This window comes from Oxyura jamaicensis, chromosome 10, assembly GCF_011077185.1.
Source record: "Oxyura jamaicensis isolate SHBP4307 breed ruddy duck chromosome 10, BPBGC_Ojam_1.0, whole genome shotgun sequence".
Taxonomy (NCBI): domain Eukaryota; kingdom Metazoa; phylum Chordata; class Aves; order Anseriformes; family Anatidae; genus Oxyura; species Oxyura jamaicensis.
In genome coordinates, this window is record NC_048902.1 from 1 (window position 1) to 25,302 (window position 25,302).

Consider the following 25,302-nt stretch of genomic DNA (forward strand, 5'->3'; position numbering starts at 1 on the left):
TTCCCCAGATCTTGTCCCCATACATGGTCCACAGGTCTCGTCCCCAGACCTGTTCCAAAAATCTGGTCCCCAGAGCTTCTCCCAAGTCCTGGTGACCAGACCTGCTCCCCCACACCTGCTCCCCAGGGCTGGTTCCCAGAACCGGTTGCCTGAACTGGTCACCAGGCCTGTTCGGCAGATCTGCTCTCCCAGACCTGGTCTCGAGACCTGCTACCCACACCTGGTATCCAGCTCTTCTCCCAACAGCTGGTCCCCAGAACTGGTTCCTGGACCTACTCCGCTCCAAAACGGGGTTGTAATGCTGGGGACCAGATCTGGGAACCAGGTCTTCAGACCGGTTCTCAGGACCAGATCTTGGGAGCAGGTTTGGGGACCAGGACTGAGGGCTACACTTCAGGACGTGATGTAGGGAACAGATCTGGAACCAGGTTTGCGGACCAGGTCTGGGGACCAGCTCCGGGAACCTGCCCTTGTGACTAGTCCTGGGAACCAGCCCTGGGGACCAAATGGGGGGAGCAGGTCTGTGGACCAGGTCTGGGAACCAGTTCTGGGAAGCAGATCGGGAGACCAGCCCTGGGCACCAACCCAGGAGAGAAGGTCCTGGGACCAGCTCTGGGGTCCAGTTCCGGGTAACATGTCTAGGGACCAGGTGTCTAGGGACCAGGTCTGGGGAGGAAGTCTGAGGATTGATTTCGGGAACAGGTCTGGGAAACAGGTCTTGTGACCAAGTCTTTGGACCAGGTCTTCGGAACAGCTCTGGGGACCAGACTTGTGGACCAGGTGTAGGGATAAGATCTGGGGACCACCTCTCGGGAGCAGGTCTGGGATCCAGCTCAGGGACCATCCCTGAGGACCAGCCTGGGGACCAGCTCTGGGTAGCAGGTCCGGGGAGTGGGTCTGAGGAGCGGGTCTGAGGAGCAGGTCTGGGGGACCTGAGCTGGGGACCAGTTTTGGGGATCATGCCTGCGTCTTGTGACCAGGTCTGGCAACCATGTGTTAGGACAAGCTCTGGAGACCAGGTGTTGGGATCGGGTCTGGGGACCAGGTTTGCATACGAGGACTGGTGAAAGCTCTCGGGACCATGTCTGGAGACCACCTCTGGGGAAGAGCCCTTGGGAATGTTCTCTGGGAACCAGCCCTGTTGACCAGCAATATGGTGTAGGTCTGGGAACCGGTTGTGGGTACCAGCTCTGGGGAGGAGATTCTCTGGGGAGAAGAGCTGGAGACCAGGAGTGGGGAGTAGGTCTGGGAGAACAGCTCTGCGGACCAGCTCTGGGGACCATGTCTGTGGACCTAATCTGGGGACGAGGTCTTTGGACCAGTTCTGGGGACCTGGTTTGGGGAGCAGCCCTGGGCACCATCTCTGGGGAGAAGGTGTGGGGACCACATCTGCAGAACAGGTAGGTGTGAGGAGCAGATGTAGGGAGCAGGTCTTTGGGAGCAGGTCTGAGGACCAGTTCCCTGGAATACATGTGGGGATCAGCTGTGGGACCCAGCTCTGGGGACAAACTCTCTGTAGTAGCTCTTGGAACCAGCTCTGGGGACAAGATTTTGGGAGAAAAGCTGGAGACCATGTGTGGCAACCAGGTGTGACGACCAGTTCTAGGGACAAGGTCTGCGGACCATGTCTGGGAACCAGGTCTGGGGACCAGCCTTGGGCACCAATGCTGAGGAGCAGGTCTGGGGACCAGATCTGGAGTTCAGTTGTGAGGAGCAGGTTTAGTGAGCACATCTTTGCTAACAGGTCTGGGGACCAATTCTGCGGACCACGTGTGGGGACAAGCTCTGGGGAGCAATTCAGGTTAGCAGGTCTGAGGAGCTAGTCTGGGGAGCAGATCTGGGGACCAGCTCTGCAGAACAGATCTTGGGACAAGCTGTGGGGAACAGGTGCGGGGATCAGGTGTGGGGACAAGATCTGAATAACAGGTCTTGAGACTAGATGTGGGGAACATGTGTGGGGACCAGGTCTGGGGACCTGATTGGAGAACTAGGTTTTAGGACCAGCTCTGGGGACCAGGCCTTGCGACCAGTTCTGGGGGACCATTTATTGGGACCAGCACTGGGGACCATGTCTGGGGACCAGCTTTGGGAACGAGGTCTGGGGGACCAGGTGTGGGGAATATGTCTGGGGATCAGATGTGGGGACAAGACCTGGCGACCAGGTTTGGAGGATATATCTGGGGATTAGATCTGGGGATGAGATCAGGGGATCAGGTCTGGGGACCAGGTCCCAGGACCAGCCCAGGGGACAAGTTCTGGGGAGCAAAGCTGGGCTGGACACAAATCTGTGAGGACTATGTCTGGGGACCAGGTTTTGGGAGCAGGTCTGGAGACTCAGTCCGAGGACCAGGTCATGTGACCAGATCTGGGGACCAGCTCTGGGTACCAGATTTGCAGAACAGGTGTGGGGAGCCGATCTGGAGAGCTGGCTCCCTTGTGGACACCTGAAGTCCCTTGGGGAGCGTTTATGTAATCCTACACACAGCAGGACTGTGCCTTCTCTCTTTCCTAATAACCCTAAATGTAACCCTAACCGGAAACTGAGCCAAACCCTAATTAGGACCCTAAAAAACATGTGCGGTGCCACATTCAGGGTAAGGGGCTCCGTTGACGAGGGTCCGGGGTTGGGGCTTGGGGTTCATGCTCAGCGTTGGGCCTCAGGGTCAAGCCCGGTTCTGGGCATAGGGTGCTCCGGAGTCGGGTCCCGGTTGGGGTCTCCGGTGTCGTGTATCCGGTGCAAGGGTTTGGGGTCGAGGGTGTGGGGCTGAGGCTTGGGGTTTGGGCTCAGGTTTGGGGCTCCGGGCTAGCTCCAGGTCTGGGGTCACCTCTGGGTTCAGGGACGTGGGGTCAGCTCTGGGATCAGGGTCATCTCCGGGGTCGGGGGCTCGAGGTCGGGGCTCGGAGTTGGGGCTTTGGGTCCAGGACCTATTATGAGGGTTGGAAGCTTGGGGACAGCTCCTTGGTCAGAATGCTGGGTCAGCTCCGGGGTCCGAGGCTCAGGTCCCTGCCACAGCATCATGTCCAGGCTTTGGGCTTGGGTTGGAGGCTATGGGCTATAGCTTGTGTGTTGGGGTTGGGCCTCAGCATCCAGGGTCACAGGTCAAGGGTCCGGGATCAAGAATCTGGGTTTGGGGCTCAGGGTTAGCTCTAGCTCCAGGTTCTGTTCCAGGGGTCACGGGTTGGGGTTATCGCTGGTGTTGCAGTCAGCTCCAGGGTCGGCAGCTTGTGGTCAACAGATCAGGGTTAGGGTCTGGCTTCAAGGCTCCAGGTCCAGCATCCATTCTGGGGTCGAGGCTAAGGCACAGCTTTGGGGTCGGGGGCTCAGGGTCAGCTCCTGGGTCGGTGCTCGGGGTCAGCTGCTGGGTCAGTGCTCGGGGTCAGCTGCTGGGTTGGGTCTTGGAGTCAGCTCCAGGGTTGGACTAGAGCATCAGGGGTCCAGGGTCAAGGGTCTGGGGTCGATGGTCCCAGGTTGAGCGTATGGGGCTCAGGCTGGGATTTGGGCTCGGTGTTGGGAATCGGGGTTAGCTCCAGGTCTATGGTCCATTCCGGGCATTGCACTCTCCAGGCTTAAGGGTCCGGGGTTGGGCTCGGAACTAAGGATTAACTCTGGGTCCAGGTCTGAGGTCCATTTCAGCAGTCTTGTCAGCTCTGGCTTGGGCTCAGCTCCAGGTCTGGGGCTTGTGGTCAGCTTCAGGGTTAAGGGTCCAGGGTCGAGTGTCCAGGGCTGGGGCTCGGGCACAGGGTTAGTGCTCAGTGTCAGCTCCGGATCAGGGCTTGGGATCAGTTCTGGGTCTGGGTCCTTGGGTCAGGTCTGGGTCCAGGGCTCAAGGACAGATCCCGAGTCAGAGCTTGGGGTCAGGGTTTGAGGTCGGGGCTCGGGGCAAACTCTGTGGTTGAGGGTCCTGGGCTCAGGCATGGCTCCAGGTCTGGGGCTCACGGTCAGAACCAGGTCCAGGGCTCTGGGGTTGGGTCTGGGTCAGGGGCTCCACAGTCAGGTCCACAGTGGGGTCTCCGAGGTCTGGTCTGAGGCAGGGGCTCAGGTGTTGGGTCCAGGTCAGTGGCAAACCAACAAACAGATAGTGACGAGACTCTGGCAGGCGACATATAAAAGACTTAATCCTATACCACTTGTAAGCTACTTTATTTCTGAGTACGAAAAGATACCATAAAAATTCCATCAAGTCACAGCAGTTAATATTTCATTGCCACGTTGCGTTCTTGGTGTAAGGTTGTCAGAGCCTACAAGGTAGATTAAGAGGTTTGACTCTTTGGTGTCACTTGCTGTTTTCAACTTGACTGGAATAAAATAAACAAGAAGCCCTGACAACAAAAAAACACCCCACACTGAAGTAACTACCTGTATAGAGCAGTTGACAGAGGTTTGATAGAAAATTGTGCTCTCTAGTGGAGAAATGTGATTTTTGCACAATAAAGTTTCAAACCATGCTTATTCATCCACCTGACCAACATAGCTTCAGTGCAGAGAAAAATATCAAGATTTGGACAACATGAAAAGAGTGCAAGTGCCTCGTTCAACAGATTTATTAATAACCTAGATAAGTTTATACTGAGTTACATGACAGACCAGAGCTAAATAAGGCTTCTAATTTTACAAAGAGACATACTTTTATGCTTGTTTACACTTAAAGTGGCACATAATGTGGCTGACTTTGAGCTGTTCAAGACACTGGTTGGCAGAGTCTCTTGGGAGGCGGTACTGAAAGGCAGAGGAGCCCAGGAGGGCTGGGTGGTCTTCAAGAAAGAAATCTTAATGGCTCAGGAGCGGTCTGTCCCCACGTGCCCAAAGACGAGCCGGCGTGGAAGAAGACCGGCCTGGCTGAGCAGAGAGCTGTGGCTCGAGCTTAGGAGAAAAAAAAGGGTTTACAATCTTTGGAAAAGAGGGTGGGCCACTCAGGGGGACTACAAGGATGCTGCGAGGCGGTGCAGGGACAAAATCAGAAAGGCCAAAGCTCATCTGGAGCTCAATCTGGCCACTGCTGTTAAGGACAACAAAAAATGTTTTTATAAATACATCAACAGAAAAAGGAGGACTAAGGAGAATCTCCACCCACTATTGGATGTGGAGGGAGACTTAGTAATCAGAGATGAGGAAAAAGCTGAGGTGCTTAACGCCTTCTTTGCCTCAGCCTTTTACAGCAAAACCAGTTGTTCTCTGGACGCCCAGTACCCTGAGCTCGTGGAAGGGGATGGGGAGCAGAATGTCACCCCCACAATCCATGAGGAAATGGTTGGCGACCTGCTACAGCATTTGGATGTACACAAGTCGATGGGGCCGGATGGGATCCACCCGAGGGTACTGAGAGAACTGGCGGAGGAGCTGGCCAAGCCGCTTTCCATCATTTATCGGCAGTCCTGGCTATCAGGGGAGGTCCCACTTGACTGGCGGCTAGCAAACGTGACGCCCATCTACAAGAAGGGCCGGAGGGTAGACCCAGGGAACTATAGGCCTGTTAGTTTAACATCAGTGCCAGGGAAGCTCATGGAGCAGATTATCTTGGGTGTCATCATGCAGCAGTTGCAGGGCAAGCAGGCGATCAGGCCTAGTCAGCATGGGTTTATGAAGGGCAGGTCCTGCTTGACACACCTGATCTCCTTTTATGACAAACTGACATGCTTCGTGGATGAGGGAAAGGCTGTGGATGTGGTCTACATTGACTTCAGTAAGGCATTTGACACTGTCCCCCACAGCATTCTCCTCAGGAAACTGGCTGCTCATGGCTTGGACTGGGGTACACTTTGTTGGGTTGGCTGGCTGGATGGCCGGGCCCAGAGAGTTGTGGTGAATGGAGTCAAATCCAGTTGGAGGCCGGTCACTAGTGGAGTCCCCCAGGGCTCAGTACTGGGGCCAGTCCTCTTTAACATCTTCATCGATGATCTGGATGAGGGGATCGAGTGTACCTCAGCAAGTTTGCAGACGACACCAAGTTAGGTGCGTGTGTCAATCTGCTCGAGGGTAGGAAGGCTCTGCAGGAGGATCTGGATAGGCTGGACCAATGGGCCAAGGCCAACGGTATGTAGTTCAACAAGGCCAAGTGCAGGGTTCTGCACCTGGGGCACAACAAGCCCAAACAGAGCTACAGGCTGGGAGATGTGTGGTTAGAAAGCTGCCTGGCAGAAAAGGACCTGGGAGTAGTGGTTGACAGTCACCTGAATATGAGCCAGCAGTGTGCTCAGGTGGCCACGAAGGCCAGCAGCATCCTGGCTTGCATAAGAAACAGCGTGGCCAGCAGGACTAGGGAAGTGATTGTCCCCCTGTACTCAGCTCTGGTGAGGCCCCACCTTGAGTACTGCGTTCAGTTTTGGGCCCCTCGCTACAAGAAGGACATGGAGGTGCTTGAGCGAGTCCAGAGAAGGGCTACAAAGCTGGTGAAGGGTCTGGAGAACAAGTCTTAAGAGGAGCGGCTGAGGGAGCTGGGATTGTTTAGCCTGGAGAAGAGGAGGCTCAGGGGCGACCTTATTGCACTCTACAGGTACCTGAAAGGAGGCTGTAGCGAGGTGGCGGTTGGTCTATTCTCCCACGTACCTTGTGACAGGACAAGGGGGAATGGGCTAAAGTTGCGCCAGGGGAGTTTTAGGTTGGATATTAGGAAGAACTTATTTACGGAAAGGGTTGTTAGTCACTGGAATAAGCTGCCCAGGCAAGTGGTTGAGTCACCATCCCTGGAGGTCTTTAAAAGACATTTAGATGTAGAGCTTATGGATATGGTTTAGTGGAGGACATGTTAGTGTTAGGTCAGAGGTTGGACTCGGTGATCTTAGAGGTCTCTTCCAACCTAGACTATTCTGTGATAATGCAATAGCAAACCATTGTTTTTTTTTTTTTTTTTTTTTTTTTACATGACTACTTGGTTAATTTTAAGTATCAATTTAAAAATCTGTATGTTCAGATCAGAAAACAGCATGAAGAAGCATGCACATCTATTCCCAGACAGAAAGTAGGATATATACTAGTTTCTGTAAATAAGTGTAATTAAAGCAATATAAGAACTAAACTAAGTCTTGTTTAACAGTCAATGACCCTCTTGCAGCTAGAGCCAGCCAAAGCTTCACAACTATTCAGTATTTCCAGAAAGAACAGCTTAGAAGCACAACAGATTGAATGCTTAAGCTTCACAAATATTTGCAAAACAAAGTATTCTTATGTCTTACATAGTTGCTATTCACAAACACAGAGAAGATCAAAGTAAAGAGAACTCTACAACTCCAAAAAGCCGCTAAGCCATAAAAAAAAAAAAAAAAAAAAAAAAAGAGCTTTTTATATCAGCAACAGAACCAGTTCATCATACAGGGCTCAGACCTTCCCAGAACTATTAACACAGCAATCCCAAATCAGAGTCACAAACAGGAAACTCACAGACTATACATGTCCTAAAGCTATGATAAAACGCATAGTCTTAGTAACTTATTTATTTATTTATTTTAATATATATCCTCTCAGGCATCTATAGTAGCCTTTCATATAAACTTTTTCACATTTTAAAACTTTAAAACAATGTAATAACACGCCACTTTATTAAAAATTTATTTTAAAAGCTTACAGCTTAATAGAAGTTGCAACACCATAAATTCAGCCTTTCTAAATCAATACCAAACTGCATAAACTCCTGCTATCACAGACATTTCTTATGTAGTCCCACAATTACGTAATTAGCACATCAATTTCTTTCACCTTTGTAGTTTTATTTCACTTTGTCACTTCTCACACTTTAAGCAGATTTTTTTTTTAATTTCTGCCATTCATCTTTCAAAGTGTTTGCGGCACTTGCGTCCTAGCTTTAGGTGTTCTATATGATACATTATTGCAGAAATGAAAAACTTCCATTTTATCCTGTGTGATTTTAATACAACTGGCAAAATTACCATTTTTCACCCCACTTCATCCTCTCACAAAGGCCTTTATCACTACTAATGCCTTGTATGGATGCAGCTAAGAAGGGACAGCGGTCCCCACAACCGCAAGAACATGCAGAAACCAAAGCTTTTGCCCACACTTCACAGAAGTTGCAGACTATTTAGGTTTGTTGCATGTGAAGAAGATTATCAAAGCTAAGATTTTCTTAAAAATCACAAAGTGTGTCACTGTACCCTAATAACCTATTTTGAAAGCAGACTTACTGGGGGGTGAAATGAGTTTAACACAGTCAAAATAGACATGGGAACATCTCCATCCCAAAATAGTTGCCGTATGCCCGCTCTCCTCCTGCTGTACCCCGCAGCTTTCAGCCTCAGCAGCATGTACCTGCGTGTCACCTGTGACTTCAGGCTTCCTGCCAGGTGCCACCTCCTCATTCAAGCACTGGTAGCAGCCAGCTCCTGCCTTGGCAACCCCAGCACTTTTTCAGTTGATATTCCTTGATTATAATCCTGACAGCTAAACTAGACCACTTTGGTGTGAATCCACAACCCAGCATGATTCCATTGCTCAGTAACTTGCTACAGAAGTCTATCTGGCAGTGCACGTCATGCTTACATGTAGGTACAGGTGTCAGAAAAGGAGAATGGAAGCCAAAACGGTGCTCTGCTTTGGCGTGAGATTTGTACCACAATGCTGTTTTCTCAGTGCTACTCATCCATTCCACTCCTGCGGCAGCCCTGCAGGTGTCATCCTAGCAAAGAGCAGCACTAGATGTCTTCATGTTGTGTTCTGCAACGGGGCTCTTCTTTTCCTCTGCATGAGTCAGGGTGTCATCCTCCAGAACAGGAATGTCCGCACAAGGGCATGGGACACCGCCTTCCTCCCAGAGACTCAAGGTTTCCACAGTAACTGGAAGAATTTAAAAAACATCTTAATGTGCTCAGGCTCACCCAAGACTAATAAAAGCCAACAAGAATCCCAAAACCGAGGAGAAAACAACATTTTGTCACTGTTGGCACACAGACCAGAACCAGACAATATCCTGTTGTTCTTTTTCTTTGTTTTTCCCCATAGCAGCAGCACCAAGGAGAGACAAAGGGCCGGGGAAATGGCTAGCACATGCAGACACAGATGTTGAATGAGATGGGCAGGATACACAGCCATGCTGCAGCCTGTGGAGTTAAACTGCCCAGAGCTTTATGACCTTTAGGTATATTTCACTGAATATAAGTCAATTTGTCCCATCATTGCTATGCATTAAAAAGTATTGACAATATTTCTGTGTTTTACTTATACTAATTCTATATGAAGTTTAGAACGTTCTCCTAAATGAAAACAAAAGGATCTCCCCTTTCCATTGACAGGAGATGAGCACCATAATTTTAATAATATCTATTCTCCACAATTGCCCTACAGACTCAAGGTCTGGTCATGGTGAATCCTTGACTCAAGCTGCTGGTGAAAGGCACTGAGTGCAAAGTTAGCAGCTGCTACCTCACCTCAGCTGCAGGCTGGTAGCCCTTGTGACTTGTGGAAAACGGACTCCACAATCAATAAGATTGTAAAGTAGGTATGTTTATTCAGCACTGGGCAGCACAGGGGGTAGTCCCACCAAAGTCGTGCGCACCTGACGCAGCAATTTGCCATGGTTATATGCAGCAAAGAGTTACATATGCATGAAGTTTCACAATACACCTATACATATTCATAACCTGTCCCTGGTTCATACTAAAATTAATTCCAATGAGTCATTTCCATAAATTCCTCCCATCTGCGCTTGCACAGTGTATCCTGGTGGTGGTCGTCGGGGGTCGTGGGGATGAAGATTGAAGACTCTTCCTCATCACCACTCATTGACCTCGTCTTTGCACAGACTCAGTTGCTCCTTGGCTCTTGTCCATCTGCAGAACCAGTTTCTGCCACTTTCTTAAAATAGGCTCACACTCTTATTAGGAGACTGACCTTGGTAAAGGGCCCAAGGCTTCTTGCTTTAGTTAATTTGCACAATGCAGTTAGCAAAGTCACTAAGTAGCATCCTAGTTTAATGCTGTCAGTGGTCTATCACTACTTGACACGATTCTCCTAACTACCTCTCTCACTTGCCCTGCCCACACTGAGTTGTTAAATCCTAGCAGCTTCTGAGCCCAGTTGTCCTTTTAATTCCTCTGGCTCTGTCAGCACTGGATTGATGGGGAGAACAGTATTTCAGGCTGACTGCCTTTCCAAGATTTCATTGTTCTGTGCCTGTAATTGGTGAATTATCCTGGCTTTGCTTGTTTTACTTATATTGTACTAAAATCCTGAAATGGCTGTACAGTTGTATAGCTGACTGGCAACGTCTTGGGAAAAAAAAAAAAAAAAAAAAAAAAAAAAAAAAAAAAAGAGTGGAAGTTGTAGATAAAATTTGGTTTAATTAGCTTTAAGATGGCATGAAACTCGAGTCAAAAGTCACCTTGCTCGATGACACGTGAAAATGTAATCAACCAAACAGACCCAGCACACCAGAACCCTGACTTTCGAAGGACCTCTAAGCCACGCAGTTGAAACGCTACTCTGCAGGACCGGGGCCCGTAATTACAAACAGGTTCAGGGCGCCCCGCGGGCCGAACCACCGCAGCAGCTGAGGGGTGCCCCCGGGCCGCACCCCCCCCCCCGGGGTTCCTTCCCCCCCCGACTTTAGGGCGCGTTGGTGCAGCCCCTCCGCGGCCGCTTCCCCTCCAATGAACGCCGCCGAGCGGCCGAGCCGCGGCCCTATCGGGCGCGAGTCGAGCGCTCCTCACCCAATGGGCGTGAGGCACCCCGCACCGCGCCGTTCCCCATTGGCCGCGGCGGGGGCGGAGGCATCCCAATGGGCGCGCGGGCGGAGGAGGGGAGCCGCGTGCAGTGAGCGCCAAGGTCTTTTTGCGGAGCGCCGCGGCCCGGCGCGCACAGGCTCCGCAGCTCCCTGCTCCCGCCACCATGGCGCGGCCCCGCAGCTGACGGCGGGCTCCCGGCCCCTCTCCTCCTCCTCCTCCTCCTCCTCCACCACCTCCCCCAGGCCCCAGCTCGGGCACGTAGGCGGCCGCTCCCAGCGGCGCCGGCATCCCCAGCCCCGTCCCCTTCAGGCTTCAGCAGTCGGGCCGGGCGGCTCCCGGCCGCGCCATGAGCGTCGTCATCGGCATCGGCGGGTGAGCACGGCGGCGGGGCGCGGCTGAGACGCGGCCGCGGGGCTGGGGCGGGTGGGAGGCGGCACCTTGTGGCGGCCGGGCGCTGAGGGGTCCACGGGGCTCTGAGGAGACGGGGTGGGGGGTCCATGGGGCTGTACTGGGGTCCCCCGCGGATGAGCTGTCCCCGTCGCTCTCCCTCAGGGTCACTAACGGCGGAAAGACCACACTCACCCGCAAGCTGATGCAGGCCCTGCCCAACTGCAGCGTGGTGCACCAAGATGACTTCTTCAAGGTGAGGCGGTGCTCGGCTGCCCACTGCGGGGCGTGGAAGGCAGCTGGTCCCGCTTCGGGCTCGGTGGTGCGGCTGGAGGAGGAGGAGGCGAGCGGCCGTGTTGGTGGGGAGGCAGCAGAGCGGCCTGGTTATCTGGGACTGCTTCTTCTGCTCGTTATCTGCATGCAGCGAAACCTGGTGGAGCGTTAAGATTTCTGGTTTTTAGCTTCAAGCTTCAATTTGTTGTTTTTTGTTTGTTTGTTTGTTTTTTTGCTTTGAAATGGAGATCTAGCACCCTGGTAGCTGTGCTGACCAAGCAGGTGTTTTTTTATTGCTGTTTCAGCCGCAAGATGAAATAGAAGTTGAAGATGGGTTTAAACAGTATGATGGTAAGGCTTTGTTACAGTGTTAACTCAAAAAACTGAAGTACTTTAATCATTTATGTGTATTTTTCTGTGTACTGAGTTTGTTGCTAGATGATGCTTAGTTGCTGGTTAATGGTAGTTATATGTTTTGTCTTAGTGATTAGTGCATTAGATATGGAGGCTATGATGAATACCATCAATGCTTGGATAAAAAACCCAGTCAAGTTTGAGCGTTCTCATGGGATTAACAACACACTGGATGCCCAAATCTCACCAGACAGGAAGGGAGAAGATAAAACAATCCACATTCTTATTGTGGAAGGCTTCCTACTTTACACCTACAGGTAATCAAGTTATGATTTCATATATCTTGGTTTTTATATGAATTATGTAACTTAATAAAGTGTTCTAAACCAAGAGTTAGCAGCTGATATTGACTAATGGTGTCACTAGCCTGAAGATAGTTCCAGATAACATAGATGTAGTGTTATCTTTCTATTTCTTGCTGCTAATGAAACAGACTAGTGCAACCAAATGTGTCTCTTTCAGGCCACTGATTGATATTTTCCACCATCGGTACTTTCTTTCCATTCCATATGAAGAGTGTAAAAGGAGAAGAAGGTAAGTTTATCTGTGTAAGTTCTTTTGCTATCCTGATAACATCTTAAGCAGCTCAAGACTTAGTTTCTCTCTAAAGTTTCTTTAGATAAGAAAGTATTAACACTAACGCAGCTGCTGGGTTGAAAAACTGTAGCTTCTTCCACTGGATGAGCCCAAAAGGTTTCTAACAAACTATTGTGTACATGAGACCAGTGCTTAGTGTAAGATCAGTCTTGGAATCCTTTCTACATCTTGCATGCTTTGGACCAGCCCATCAAATTCAAACTTTTTTTTTTGTACTCTGCAGCTGTATCTGTTTTCAGCTGATGCTAAGGACTAACTTTTAAGCTCAAAAACTACACTGAATGCAACAGATTCAGGCTAGGGTGTAGAAGAACTGAGTGCATGATACGTCACTTGTCTAAACGGTAATAAGACTACTCTTGAATAATAAAGTTTTAATTTACAGTTCGAGGAATTATACTGTACCAGATCCACCTGGATTGTTTGATGGCCACGTTTGGCCTATGTATGTAAAACACAGGAAGATAATGGAAGATCTTGGTGTTGATGTGGGTAAGTCTTCAATAACAAAAGTACTTCTGTAAGATTGTTTGAGGAAAATGTTCGTCAAGTTCAGGCTATACATGCTAGTTAAGTGTAAGAGTTGAAACTGTTGCATGGAGTATATGAAACTTTTCTAGTAAGTCAGGTGCATGGCCTTTAAATCAGAATCTGGCAAGCTTACAGAAGCATGATTCTATTATAGCTCTCTTATTTTACATTCTTAAGTGCACTTGAATGGAACAAAATCAAGGGAGGAGCTGTTCAATGAGGTGTATGGGCAGATCCAAAATAAGATTGAAGAATTACTTAATATGCAGGTATGCGTTCATGCTTGTAATTGGAACTCAAAAGCAACCCTTTAAAAGGCTATGTTTAAAACCACAAAGCTATAACTTGAAATACATTCATATCTATCTTTATTTTTCTTAGGACTGAAGATGATTCCTGTTTGCTCTGAGCTGTCTACCAGACTGCCACTAAAGTTCCAGCTTCTGTGAAGACTCAGTTATTGGATTTGACTTTGATTTCTCCTGAAACCGAGCTATATATGGTCATAATAAAAAAGTATTTCCCCCTCAGCTGTCATGTTAATTTGTGCTTGAACCTAGTAGGTGTCCCCAGCTGACTTAAGTCTTCTCACAATCTCCTGTCTATTAAGAATTCTATTTATGTTCATGAACTATAGTAGTAAGACATAACAAAGGTGATGTTAAGTGGCACAACACTGCTACTGTACATAATGCATATTTATGTGACACAGGTTTTTTAAAACAAAGCTTTATATGGGGAATTAGTGTGTATGAGGCTTTTTTAGTTGGAGAAACACGTTCCTGTAATTGACAGGGTAAGAGAGAAGCTGAATAATGCAACTATGCTGAGTCCTATTAGAGCAAAAATACTGGGTTTATAGTGATATGTCTAAGAAGTCTGGAAAAGTAAGATCTATTTTCCTTTCAATAACCTGCGCCAGTCCATCTGCAGTGTTTTTTGCTGAAGAAATTAGGACTGAGGGGGTTCCTCAAAAATGAGAGAACGAGGTGGTTTTCAGACTTTTACTAGCATGTAGAGTCACTGAAAACCTATTCCATTATATAAGTTTATGGTCAATGATTGCTGTAGAAAATTTCAGTAGCTCGTAACTTAACTTCAACCTCCAGTGTACATACGGAATTAGTTTAAGGCTTTGGTTTACATAGAAGAGTACTGAGGGTATAGTAAGGCTATAGATAGAGATAGTAAAGTAGATAGAAAGTAAATTTTGGGATAAAAGCTTCATTTTAAGAAGTCAGTCTATTAAGTGGTTGTCCAAGAGGGAGTATGCATACTCATGCCGGTCCTCTTGTTTCAAGAGCTTTGGCTGTGATCTTTACTTCAAACCCAGATGCATTAGTTTCCTGATAGGAGCTGGTCCTCCCCAGTATCCCCTAGAAAGGGAGAAAGTTGGGGAGAAAGTTGTTTCATCAGTCGTATCTGCACATGCTATCGCAATAGGTGTAAGGGGGAAGGGGGATGTTTTACTCTCTTACGATACTTTCATTTACTAAGAGAGGAATGCTAGGGGTTTATCTTGGAGAATCAGTTTTACTTTAGCTAGGTTGTTTCAACTTGGTGGCCAAGGGTTGTCCTTTTGTGAAGTTCAGTACTGTTCCTTCACAAGCCCCTGTTACTAGTAAAGAATGCTCAAAAAGTTGAAGTTCACTGTACAATTACTGTTTTTAAAATAACTTGTTATCCGAAACAGGTACTGGTACCTGTATCCGTCTTTGTTCTGCATGATCACGCCACCTATGCCTCCTCAGACTTAAAATACTTACTTGAGTAGTGCATTCCAATAGAGAAAGGGCATCATATCAGCTTTCATATGGTACATAGTCATCCTCTCCTTACTCTGGTCAATGGGAAAGGTCTCCAAAGGCTGAGCATTGTAGTCAAACTCTGCTAGAATGACCTTGTTATAGCTTGTTACTAGTGGGCAGGACGTATATCCATCATACTGGAAGGAAGAATACACCATTTACATTAAAGGCTAGATGCTCAAGTATTGCAAGTTACATGATTAACTTTAATATACCAAAGTAAGGTTCTAGGTTTCTGCACTTAGTGTTAATTCTAGCAGGCTTAAAAGGCTGACAATTATGAGTTGATAATCATAATAACCAAGCTATTGTCTTTCAGTTGCAGATTGTATATTTACATAATGACACTACTTAAATTAGAATGTACCTAAACAATTGCCTAAAGGGCTGTATGTCATTAATTGCTGGCTATTACTGTAACCAGCAGAAAAGACCAGTAGATAAGGACAAGAGCTGGTGCTGGCTTTAACGGACAGAGTATAAACAGGTTCTTAAATATAGTCTCAAGAACTTCCAGGGGATCACAGGAGTATGGACTAATACTCAGCTCAGTACCCCAGGAATATTAATTGAGGAACTGTGCCTAAAATAAGAGCTGTCTCAAAGAAAAAAAAAAAAAGTCACAGGCTTAACAGCTTCTGGAGTACAAAAACTTCCATTTAACTCCTTAGAAGATCATGTTCTGTACATGAGAGACAAGCTGAACATAGTACAGATATATAGGGTTTCTGAGGGTTTTCTTGGAGTAGGGATTATACTAGCCAACAATACTACTCCAAATAAGTCCACCTGCATTGTCAATGAACCCAGCCCAATCAGCTTTTCAATTTCTTCCAACTCAGAAAGAAGGAAATAGATCACATTTTAAAGACAATACCACGAATATGAATTGTGCTACTAAATTACTACTATGATATAAGTAATTAGCCATTTAGCACCTCTACTGCTGACATGAAGCCCCTTCTGTCTTCAGTTCATGCAGTTTAACTGATTGTCTTAGCAGAAATTCCTGCATGAGAGTGGTTGTAACATTCAAGACAACTTCCCCCTAAGACAAAAGCTGTAGGTACCTTTTTAGTTGGCAACTGGTTTTTCATTACCAGGGAAATGGTTTTATCAAGCACTCCAGACTGGGCAGCTACATAAGGAAGAGAAGTAGGGGAAAAAAAAAAAAAAAAAGTATTTGCTTTAGACAACAATTACTGTTGTTCTACTTTAGACAACAATTACTGTCATACTGCTGAGCAAACAGTAGTAGCTGGGTATGTTAGACAATTGAGCTGTAAGTGAACACATATATGTCAAATCAGTCTGCAAATTTCACAATCCCAGGTAAAGGAAAAAAAAAAAAAGAAATCACACCTGCAGTAACACTTTGGCCTCATTGTTTCCAACATGCAAAGGCTTAACAAAACTTGAGCTATATGTTTTTAGCTTAAACCCATTCTCCCATGCTGAATTATACTTGTCGAGTCTTCCCAAACACTGAAGATTCCAGCACACTGAAGTTTGCTGCAATAGTTGTCTATACCACTCTTCACATTACTCTATAGACCCTTGGATTTGATTTTCTTTCTTTTAAAGTTACAAGACCATGTAAAGCATTTTTATATTGGACCCTGTGACTACAAGAATTGAACACATGATTCCTCAGTAGAGACTTATCAGCTGACACATATGCATGAGCTGCTAAGATAAGAGTAGAAAGTCTGGTTACTGAATAATGACAATGCAAGAGTAGCACATTCATTTTATGCCATTCTGTGACCACAGAAAATAGGATTAGTCAAGCTGTCAGGCATCTGAAATGAGAACTGGGGGTTAATGGCATCAGTACAGTTTTTAGCTCGTCAGTTGGCCCAGGAGACTTAAGTCTTTTAGAAAGATGGAAAAATATTGAAGTTCAGGCCTCAAGGGTAACAAACGAAACAATCCATCAGGCTTAAAAGCTTACTGTCACTCCCACACTTCCCACTGCACACACAAACACATAGGCCTTTACCTACAGCTGCAGCAGTTTTTGACGTTGGCAGGTTGGTGCAGTCTCCAATACCAAAAACATTAGGATACTTTTTATGTTGTAGAGTTTCCTTATTTACATCTACCCAGCCAATTTCATCCGAGACAGGGCTGTTGATGAGTACATCAGGTGGCCCCATTGGAGGCGTGACATGAAGCATTTCATACTAGACAGACAGAAAAGGCACAAAATGTCTAGTTTATCAGAACAAATTGTACTTGTATTGATAAGAAATTAAAAACAGTATGAAGAATTCTTTTCTTTTTTTTTTTTATTTTAAACAAGGTTATAGAGAGTGAGACTTTGATCTCAAATTTGAAGTGCATCCTTTCCAAATTCTTTATTAACATGAAGCTTATCAGGCAACTCCATGTAAACTGACTTAACAGAAGTTTTCTTTCCTCCATATATATGCCTGAGACATTCCCAAATTATACTAACAATGCATACAGAACTTCAGGCATGGTTTATTAAGTCATTCCTCCCACCCCCACTTCAAGTTTCAAACTTGAATCTTCTGAAATAGAAGTACTACAAGGTACTGCAAGGAGGAAATGCCAGTATACAATGGAGCAACAGATTACATTGTTATACTGTGGTAGTTACATTACAGTACATAGGAAGAAAAAGGACCAAACCAGAGGCCTGAAAGCTTCTCACCTGATGAACTTCAGTCACTCCAGGTTTGTCCAGGTTTTCAAACACAGCTTCCTGCTTGTCTGGTCGAACTTCAACAAGGTTCCGCTTATAGTTAACAGTAATATTCCTCTCCTTTATTATTTCTGTCAACGCATCAGCATACTTCTTAACACCAAATATGACACCGAGTGAAGTGTTGAACAGTATGTTTGCTTTGGGTCGTTTTTCTGTCTGCACAGAAAAATCAAGTGAGCCTTTTCTATTTACAAAGATAAGCTAGCAGAAGCAAGAGAACTATGCCACACTACTGAAAAGTTAATAGAACAGTGCAGTTCAATAATTAACGTAGTAGTAACATCAGAACTCTTCAGATACAGTATTTCACAGCATGTTAGAAGTCAGACAGGATACATCCTTGTACCTTAATTCCTATGATACTTTACCCCTTCAGAGTAAGGTACTGAAGATGTCCCCCACACAAATTGCTAGGGAAAAGAGATGGCTGCAATTTGTTGAACAATGATGCTGTATGCACGTTAAACATCTGTAGTAGCATTCTGAAACCGTCAATTCTATGCACTATTCAGATGCCCAGTAGGTTGGTCACATGTAATTTTAAAACATATATGGAGCCTGACACTTCTACTTGAAGCTGTCTTCTGTTTCCACTAAGCTTGCTTTATTTAGCCACTAAGCTTGCTTTAGTAGGCACTGGCTCCTTAAAGCAACAAGAATGACAATGTCAGCCAGTGTGATTTTAGTGTACCACCTGGAGTTGTAAATTAGGCTAAGAACAGTTGTATCAGTAGCTCACCAGAAGCAGGTTAAACAGTTCATTCCTTATGAATTCTGCAAGTTTCTCCAGTAATAAATAAATGCAAAATGCTTATGCACAATTCAGTTAGCTTCATTTAGTAAACATTAATAACAGAAAAGGCAACTTGGTCACTTTCATTTAATAATCCTGTCACATTTCTCCCATCTGCTTTTTTATTTGTTTTACAGATAATAAGAACCTCTTAGAAAAAGCCTTCCAGATGTGGTAAGAGACATTGTAAGAGAGAGGAAAATACTTACTTTCCTCAAGTAGGCCTCCGATAAATACATGATTTTCTGAGGAGCCCCTGCACATTTCACTGGAGTGTTTGGGAAAGTGAAGATAGCATTTCCTTCCTTGAAGTCTTGCAAAGCTTTCCATGTTTTCTCTACCGTATGAACTGAATAATTGGAACCTATTTTAGGGTGATGAAAACCCTCAGGCAAGCCTTTGATCTAAGGAAAAAAACCAAAGGTTTAAAGTACAGACAGCAAGAATTTTGTCTTCATCATCAAGTATTAAATGGAGACTTAAGAAACAGCTATTTAAGAAAAGAGAAAGCTCATATAAACCTGCTAGTTGGTATTTTTGAAAATAAGTTTACCAACCAAACAGCTATTTCCATCAAAATGTTGCAATATTTACTGAAATGACTGTGGTCTGCAATATCTGTACAGTAACTGTTCAGTGCAGAACCAGACCCAAGTTTTTGTAGACTACAGCATGAAATTCAGAGTAAGAACAGAAAAGTCACTGCCACATCATTTTAAGTAAAAAAAAAAAAAAAAAAAAAAAAAGCTAAAAAAGCATTATGAAAGTTTATAAAGCGATTTAAACTTCTCATAATATTTAGTTGCAGATATCTGTATTTCGTAAGGTTATTTTGCTTCAGCTCTGTCTCCAATAATTATTTTCCTACTAGTATGCCAGAGCATCTGTTTATGAGAAAGGCAGTTGTCCCTCTTTCAAAATAACAGATTGCAGAACTTCTGAGAGAAAACTAAGTCATGTTACATCACTGCAATGTGCTTGAGAGATTAGTCTACACCAGGAACTATGCTGCTGGTGAAGACAAATGAGAGCAACCATCCTTTTTAAAATGGCCACTTTGGTTTTAACGCCATGTAAGCCTACTACTACGAATTTTATTCACTAAATTCACCAGAGAGTAATAACGATCAACTGTATTACATGGATTCCACTACCAAATACTGAATTTCCGAACACTGAATTTATTTTTTTTCAAGCTGTACTGCAGAAATTTAAATGAAGACTGAGAGAGTCACTGAGCACAATGCAATTCCTCATTCTGCTGATATAATCAGCTGAATTCATCTTGTGTGACTCTAGTTAACTAAGACTAACTCTTGCTTTGTGTATGCATTAGGAGCTATTCAAAAAGAGAGTCAAACACATTAGTTACTACATCATATGCTGGGCAGGCTAAAGCCAAGAGCGTCGAATCGTTCCAACACCTTGCTTTTGTGTTTTCCTCTTCCTATGCAGTGCTATGATTATTCTGGTGCCATATCATGAGTTTGAGTGCCACTGTAGGAAGTGTACAAGAAAACTAATAGATGGGAAGGGTCCAAAGGTCTAGTCACACACAGATGTAACAGCTGATTCCTTTTGAAGTGTACCCTTTAAAAAAGGTGGTAGAGAGGGGTAAAATTGATTCTTCAGGACACATTTTACTAACTGCTGTGTGCTCCTCATTTCTGCTTACATTAGAAATGCCTCAGACTGCAGTCTGCATACCTCATTGTCTCATTACAGACTACACTTGATGTTCAGATTTAACTTGCTGTCCCATCACCTGGTGTTGCCATAGAGGTGCCACAAAACTATCCTAAAAGACTTCCCCATGGGTAATTTGAGTTTTTACACAGAAATCTGTGGAGGGACACACTTAATACATTATGCTGCCTTCTGGCTCTTTGATTCATACTCGCATTCAGTATCCTGCAGTTAAAAAAAAAAAAGTATACTGAAAAACCATTTACATTAGTCAATCATGAGGGCATGTGGTGCCATTAAAACTAGTAAAAACAGGACTACTGTAAAAGAACTACCTTTTCGTAATGCAGACTAATCCCAAGGGCAATTATCAGATACTTGTAAGATATCTGTTGTAGAGAGAAGGGAAAAAAAAAAAAGTATTTTAGAGAAGAACAAAACCAACAAACAAAACATTATGTCAAAGAAAATTTAAGATGTCCGACAGCAATAGAGTCATAAGGGCAGGCATTATGAAAGTAAATGTTACTCTGTAATAATAATTTATCGTTAAAATGTTAACTGCATTAAGAGTTCTACACACAAGCTTGGCTAGGAAACCAAGTGTTTTGAGCAAACTATTCCACCTTTTGTATTCAATTCTTTATAAAGAGGAAAAAGACTCATGATGACGATGTCGTAAGTTGAGGTTATTCTAACCTAGTTATCTGTAACAATTATTAGAAACAGATTTTAGGATCAAGTACTTCTCATAAGACTAAGCAAATTTCCTAGCCTCCTCGGTGCTTGGGAAGGTTTTGCTCCATAGATAGTTCCAAGGGGATCTGCAAGTGATGGACAGACACCAAATAAGTGACTGAGACTAACATTTTTCTGATGTTATTACCTTGACATCATTCTCTAGCCTGATGCAATTCTTATCTGGATCCAGTGCCATAACTCGAGACTTAATCCACTCAACACCTTTAGGCATTACATTTTCTGTTGGACGTGCAGACATTTCCAGCTGCTTTGCACCAGCACCAACCAGGGTCCACAATGGCTGATAGTAATGAGTCTGAAAGAAATGTTTAAATGACTATTTAAGAACAGTTTAATTGAACTTTAAGATGCAGGTACATCACTTCAAATAGGAAGTAATGTGCTATTCTCAACCAAAGAGCTGTATAAATAACCAAGAGTTTTGCCTGACAAAGCTGAACAGATGCATGCATGTCTATGCATGGAGCAACACATTTCATTTGAAGCTTACTGAAGGCAGATTAGTTGGCTTCCTCTCCACAGTTAAAAATATGTGGGGCTGAAGAAGGATGAGAATCAGATCAAACTGGTCACATATGTAAAATGCTTATTGCTTTCAGTGTGAGAAGTCTTACCTTACTTGGTTCAACAACAGCCACATTTTCTGCCCCCACTTTCCTCTTCATCCGAGCGCTCATGGTGATTCCACCAGAGCCTCCACCCAGAACAAGTACTTCATAATAATCCTTGGCAGCACACCTGGCAGCAGTATGTAAACCAAGGGAGCTCATCTTCTGTGCTCCTGGTTTCAGCAGCCATACGCCAGGACGGAGACAGGAACAGGACAGTGCTACTCCAATTGCTGCCATCTTTCAGTAAGCAGGAAGCTGCAAGATAAGGAAAAGCACCAGCTAATGACAGAAGGCAGAGTTCCTATTTATTTATATGGCTAGATGAGTCTCCAAGGCAAGAACTGTAATACTAAACCTCTGTTGCAGCCAAGATACTAAGTTTGCAGACTGATTGCAAGCAATTTGGGAAAAACATAAAAATTAATCATGGCCTCTGCCAGGAAATTAAAATTTCCTACAAGCAAATAATTCTAACAAAGGGTAATAATTTTTTCAGCTTATTTTGGCAGGGAAGGGCATCTGATGCTATAGCATAGCTGATGCATTTGCTGTAATATTTACTGTTACTCCAGCTGTAATATCACTACACCCTGAAGAGATGAGTGCCACAAGAAAGAACAGGATTTCCTAGGTCGCAGTGTGATGTGGTTGTAGGATTGCAGGTTGTAGGATTTACTCTTGAAGATCACTGAAATACTGAATAAGCAAGTTGTGCAAACATACTGAGTGCCATTCCACTGTTGGAAAATAAATCATTACATTTGTATTTGAATGCCAACACAGACCAGCATATGCGCACAGCAGACATACCTCTTCTCCCCACCTCTCAGGGGTGCAAGCCACAATGGCAAGCATGCCAAGTTTTCCAGTGCTATAAGCAAGGGCGTGTGTACTAATCTGCTGTTGCAGGAGAAGTAAGGAGCACTAGGCTTGACAGGAAAACAAAGTTCCATGAAACAAGAGTTTACATCTTCCTAGATTTGGGATCTTTAAGTACACCTAAAATACTTATTTCTCTGTCCATGATCACCTCTCAGCATTTATATCAGTAAAGCAGCTGGAAGCAAATGTCAGAAATCCGTCCTTACCCTTGCTACAGCTGTACCTTTTCACATGACAAGGAATAGTCAGAACCAGGAAGTGGTGGAATCTTGACAACTGTAGTCAAGTGGATAGCACAACTGTTTTACCTAAATGTCAGTTAATGTTAATCTCCAAACATGTTTCTCTCCCTGTGCTAGAGTGAACAAGAACTCTTCCTCTTCTGAATACATTGCCTGCACATGTTGAATATCAGTTTTTAGCTCTTCAGTCATAAAACAGGTATAAACTCATTTTAATTCATTTCCTTATTGCAGCATTGCCAATAAAGAATGAGTAAGCATTATAACCTGAACATCAACTTAAGACAAGATTTTCATGTATACTTTCACCTGCCCCCCTTTGTTTAATCCCTTGAATCACCAGGCAAGAACTGCAGCTTTTTCACTTCTTAAGGGTAAAACTCCTTTTTGGCATTTACAGAGAGGAGTTTGAAATCTATACCAGAAATTTCAAATATTAAAAAATAAATAAATAAAATCCAAGGACAACTCCAAGAACTCTCTGACATGAACACTCTATGTCTACACTAGACATAGTTGAGCAATTCATCCTGCACCTTCTGTGTTATCTTAGCCTCACCTCTGTGTACCCTAAATTCTTTAGGAAGTCCCATTATTACCTCTCAGAGTATAATTAGTTTGAGAAGGAGAGAGAAAACATGGGTGGTGTCCTCTGCAAAAACAGGAAAGAAAAAAAAAAAAAGGCAACTCTCAAGTGAGCTAGTTTCACTTTAGAAGGCTGTTTATTGTTTATCTTGTGCAGGCTGTTCTTTAAAGAAGTGGACAACCTGCTCAAGCATGCAGAGGAAGTTGTAGCCCTAGAAGTGAAAGTTACCCAGTGGAGATATGTCATGCTCTGTTCAAGTCAGAAAGAGGAATTTTTGTGACGAGTAATTTCTGCAACTTCCATTTGTGACACAGTTTTAAGAGGTACATCCTGTTTCCCCAAGCTCATCAACAAAGGGTTTTGGTTTGGTTTCATTAAACCAACATAACAGGCACTGTGGCCTGCTGGTTGACAATACACAGCATATCCAGAAGAAGACTTCACGTTTGTAGTGCTAAGTAAGGAATAGTTATCCTCTCTGACCGAACAGATCTTGAAGTAAGCATGTTTGTAAGCATACTTACAAACACACAAAGACATACCCTAACTACAAGCAGTCTAACAGATGAGAATGCAGCATTATGTTGATTTTAAGTTGTTTTAGAGCACACAAACAATCTGAAGTGCCATTTGCAGACAGGTGTTTAAAAACAAACAGCAAAATCCTTCATATTAAACTCTCAAATTAACAGGTGTGTCAACAACACCAGTCCTCTAATTTGGGTACAATAAAAGGGACGGAGGAATTACAGAACAAAAGTGAAAGAAAAAATAGAAAATTAGTAACCAGTCTACTGAATTGAGCTGAAGTCTTCAGCTTTTCCAAGACCTTTGTAACATACAGCATGCTTATCTACTGTCCTTTAAACTACATACAACAGAACATCCCACCTGGCACTAGCCTTGTATCACATGAAATCACATTCCTGATGAAGGATTGAATGCAAGTCTTGGAGCTCTAGCTAGAAAGGTAAAGCCCACAGTACTTCTCCATTTAGCTCCAGTTCTGCTGTTTCAAACTAGTTCTGTCACAGTAAGTAGAACTGTATTCCTATTGCTTGCAAAGCATAGCTTGTTACAACATCGGCAGCTCGAGTAATGCCACTCCAGTACAACTTGTGTAACACAAGTAAAAATCAGGTCACACACTGACTCTGAAGTTCACAAAAATGGCATTTCTACCAGTAGAGGTAGCATATCTAAGCTTTTTCTTTTTCTTTTTTTTTTTTTAAACAGACTAAGCTTGAAAGTAGTCACTAACTCCACTCATAAATCTCCTGTCCCTTTTACTGTAAGGCTATTTGTAGAAAAGTGAGATTCACAAAAGAAAAATGTATTGATATGATAAAGATTGCATGCTGCACGCTTTTGGAATAAATCTATTTAATACTGAAGAAAATGTGATAAAAAGTCAGACTGAGCAGGAGAGCTCCATATTATCTGGTGCTTGCATGCCATCAAGCAGGTTAAGGTAGTATCAACAGCTTCCCAGTTAAAAACTAACAAATATAGGAAGCACCTCTCCAGAATTAGTGACCTATGTACCTTTAAGAGACCAAGAAAATAAAACACAAGAACCCTCTTCATTAAGCTGCTCTGAAAAAGCAAATAACATTTCTACAAGCATCATGGAGGAAACGATTGCCAGCTTTTTTTTTTTTTTTTTTTTTTAATTTGCTTTAAAGAGGAACTTTGCTAAAAATGGGCTTATTAATTGACGCATTATAATCGAATATTTTTGTGCATTTTAGCCAATTATCATCTCCACCCAAGAAAGCAGATTCAGCAGAACAGGACAAGCGCTCCTCAGCTAGTTCTGTGCACAACCCAACACAGAGCAGCTACAACCCACCCATGTGCATTAAAGTTTCAGCTACAACCTCAACCTCCCTCGAAGCCAACGAACAAGCTCCAAGGATGAAAGTTGTCTTGGGTTACGATACTGCATGTATTAATGGCTGCAATAAAACATACCTCTAATGGATAAAGACACAGACAGTAAGTCCGAAACAAGGCTGGTAATCACAGCCAGAGCGGTGAATGAGGGGCACCGAGGCTCAGAGGTGCGTTCTCACTTCCCAGCTCCGCTAGCCGACCCGGTACCTCACCACTCGCTCGGCGCGGGTACATCCCGGGGCCACGGCAAACACGGCCCGGGCCTCACAAGCCGGTCGCCCGGCAGCCGTGCGGGCTCACCCAGAAGCCAGGGCGAGGCGCGGCAGCTGTCAGCTGCGATGGCTCGGGGGGGTGGACCCCGCACCCTTATCTCCCCCCCCCCCCAGCTCTCGCCCTCCCGCCTCCCGCCCACGAGATCTCGCCCTCCCC

At 44.8% G+C, this 25,302-nt stretch overlaps 2 protein-coding genes across 2 annotated transcripts in view; one reads left to right on the forward strand and one right to left on the reverse strand.

Annotated features, from left to right (window-relative positions):
* The first annotated feature begins 10,748 nt into the window (after nt 1-10,748).
* On the forward strand, nt 10,749-13,403 carry LOC118171861 (nicotinamide riboside kinase 2-like). Its single transcript, XM_035335286.1, has 8 exons — nt 10,749-11,043; nt 11,224-11,314; nt 11,637-11,682; nt 11,816-12,002; nt 12,208-12,279; nt 12,728-12,834; nt 13,051-13,159; nt 13,254-13,403. The coding sequence occupies exons 1-8, from the start codon at nt 11,018-11,020 to the stop codon at nt 13,258-13,260; spliced, it is 645 nt and encodes a 214-aa protein (XP_035191177.1). The 5' UTR covers nt 10,749-11,017; the 3' UTR covers nt 13,261-13,403.
* A 153-nt stretch (nt 13,404-13,556) lies between these two features.
* The window catches only part of SQOR (sulfide quinone oxidoreductase), a 19,095-nt gene continuing 7,349 nt past the window's right edge, over nt 13,557-25,302 (reverse strand). The window contains exons 2-10 of the mRNA XM_035335283.1: nt 21,271-21,522; nt 20,781-20,951; nt 20,230-20,283; nt 18,418-18,612; nt 17,362-17,571; nt 16,684-16,867; nt 15,752-15,819; nt 14,640-14,818; nt 13,557-14,249 (exon numbers count right to left, since the gene is read on the reverse strand). Of these exons, the coding sequence (XP_035191174.1) occupies nt 14,192-14,249; nt 14,640-14,818; nt 15,752-15,819; nt 16,684-16,867; nt 17,362-17,571; nt 18,418-18,612; nt 20,230-20,283; nt 20,781-20,951; nt 21,271-21,504 (1,353 nt within the window). The 5' untranslated portion in view covers nt 21,505-21,522 and the 3' untranslated portion in view covers nt 13,557-14,191. The remainder of the gene's footprint in view (nt 14,250-14,639; nt 14,819-15,751; nt 15,820-16,683; nt 16,868-17,361; nt 17,572-18,417; nt 18,613-20,229; nt 20,284-20,780; nt 20,952-21,270; nt 21,523-25,302) is intronic.

Bases quoted from the DNA above. Each gene is read 5' to 3' on its own strand.
- LOC118171861 (XM_035335286.1), top strand. From the start codon at position 11,018: ATGAGCGTCGTCATCGGCATCGGCGG. The intron at 11,683-11,815 runs GTAAGGCTTTGT...GTTTTGTCTTAG, and splicing joins TGGGTTTAAACAGTATGATG to TGATTAGTGCATTAGATATG. The intron at 12,835-13,050 runs GTAAGTCTTCAA...TACATTCTTAAG, and splicing joins AGATCTTGGTGTTGATGTGG to TGCACTTGAATGGAACAAAA.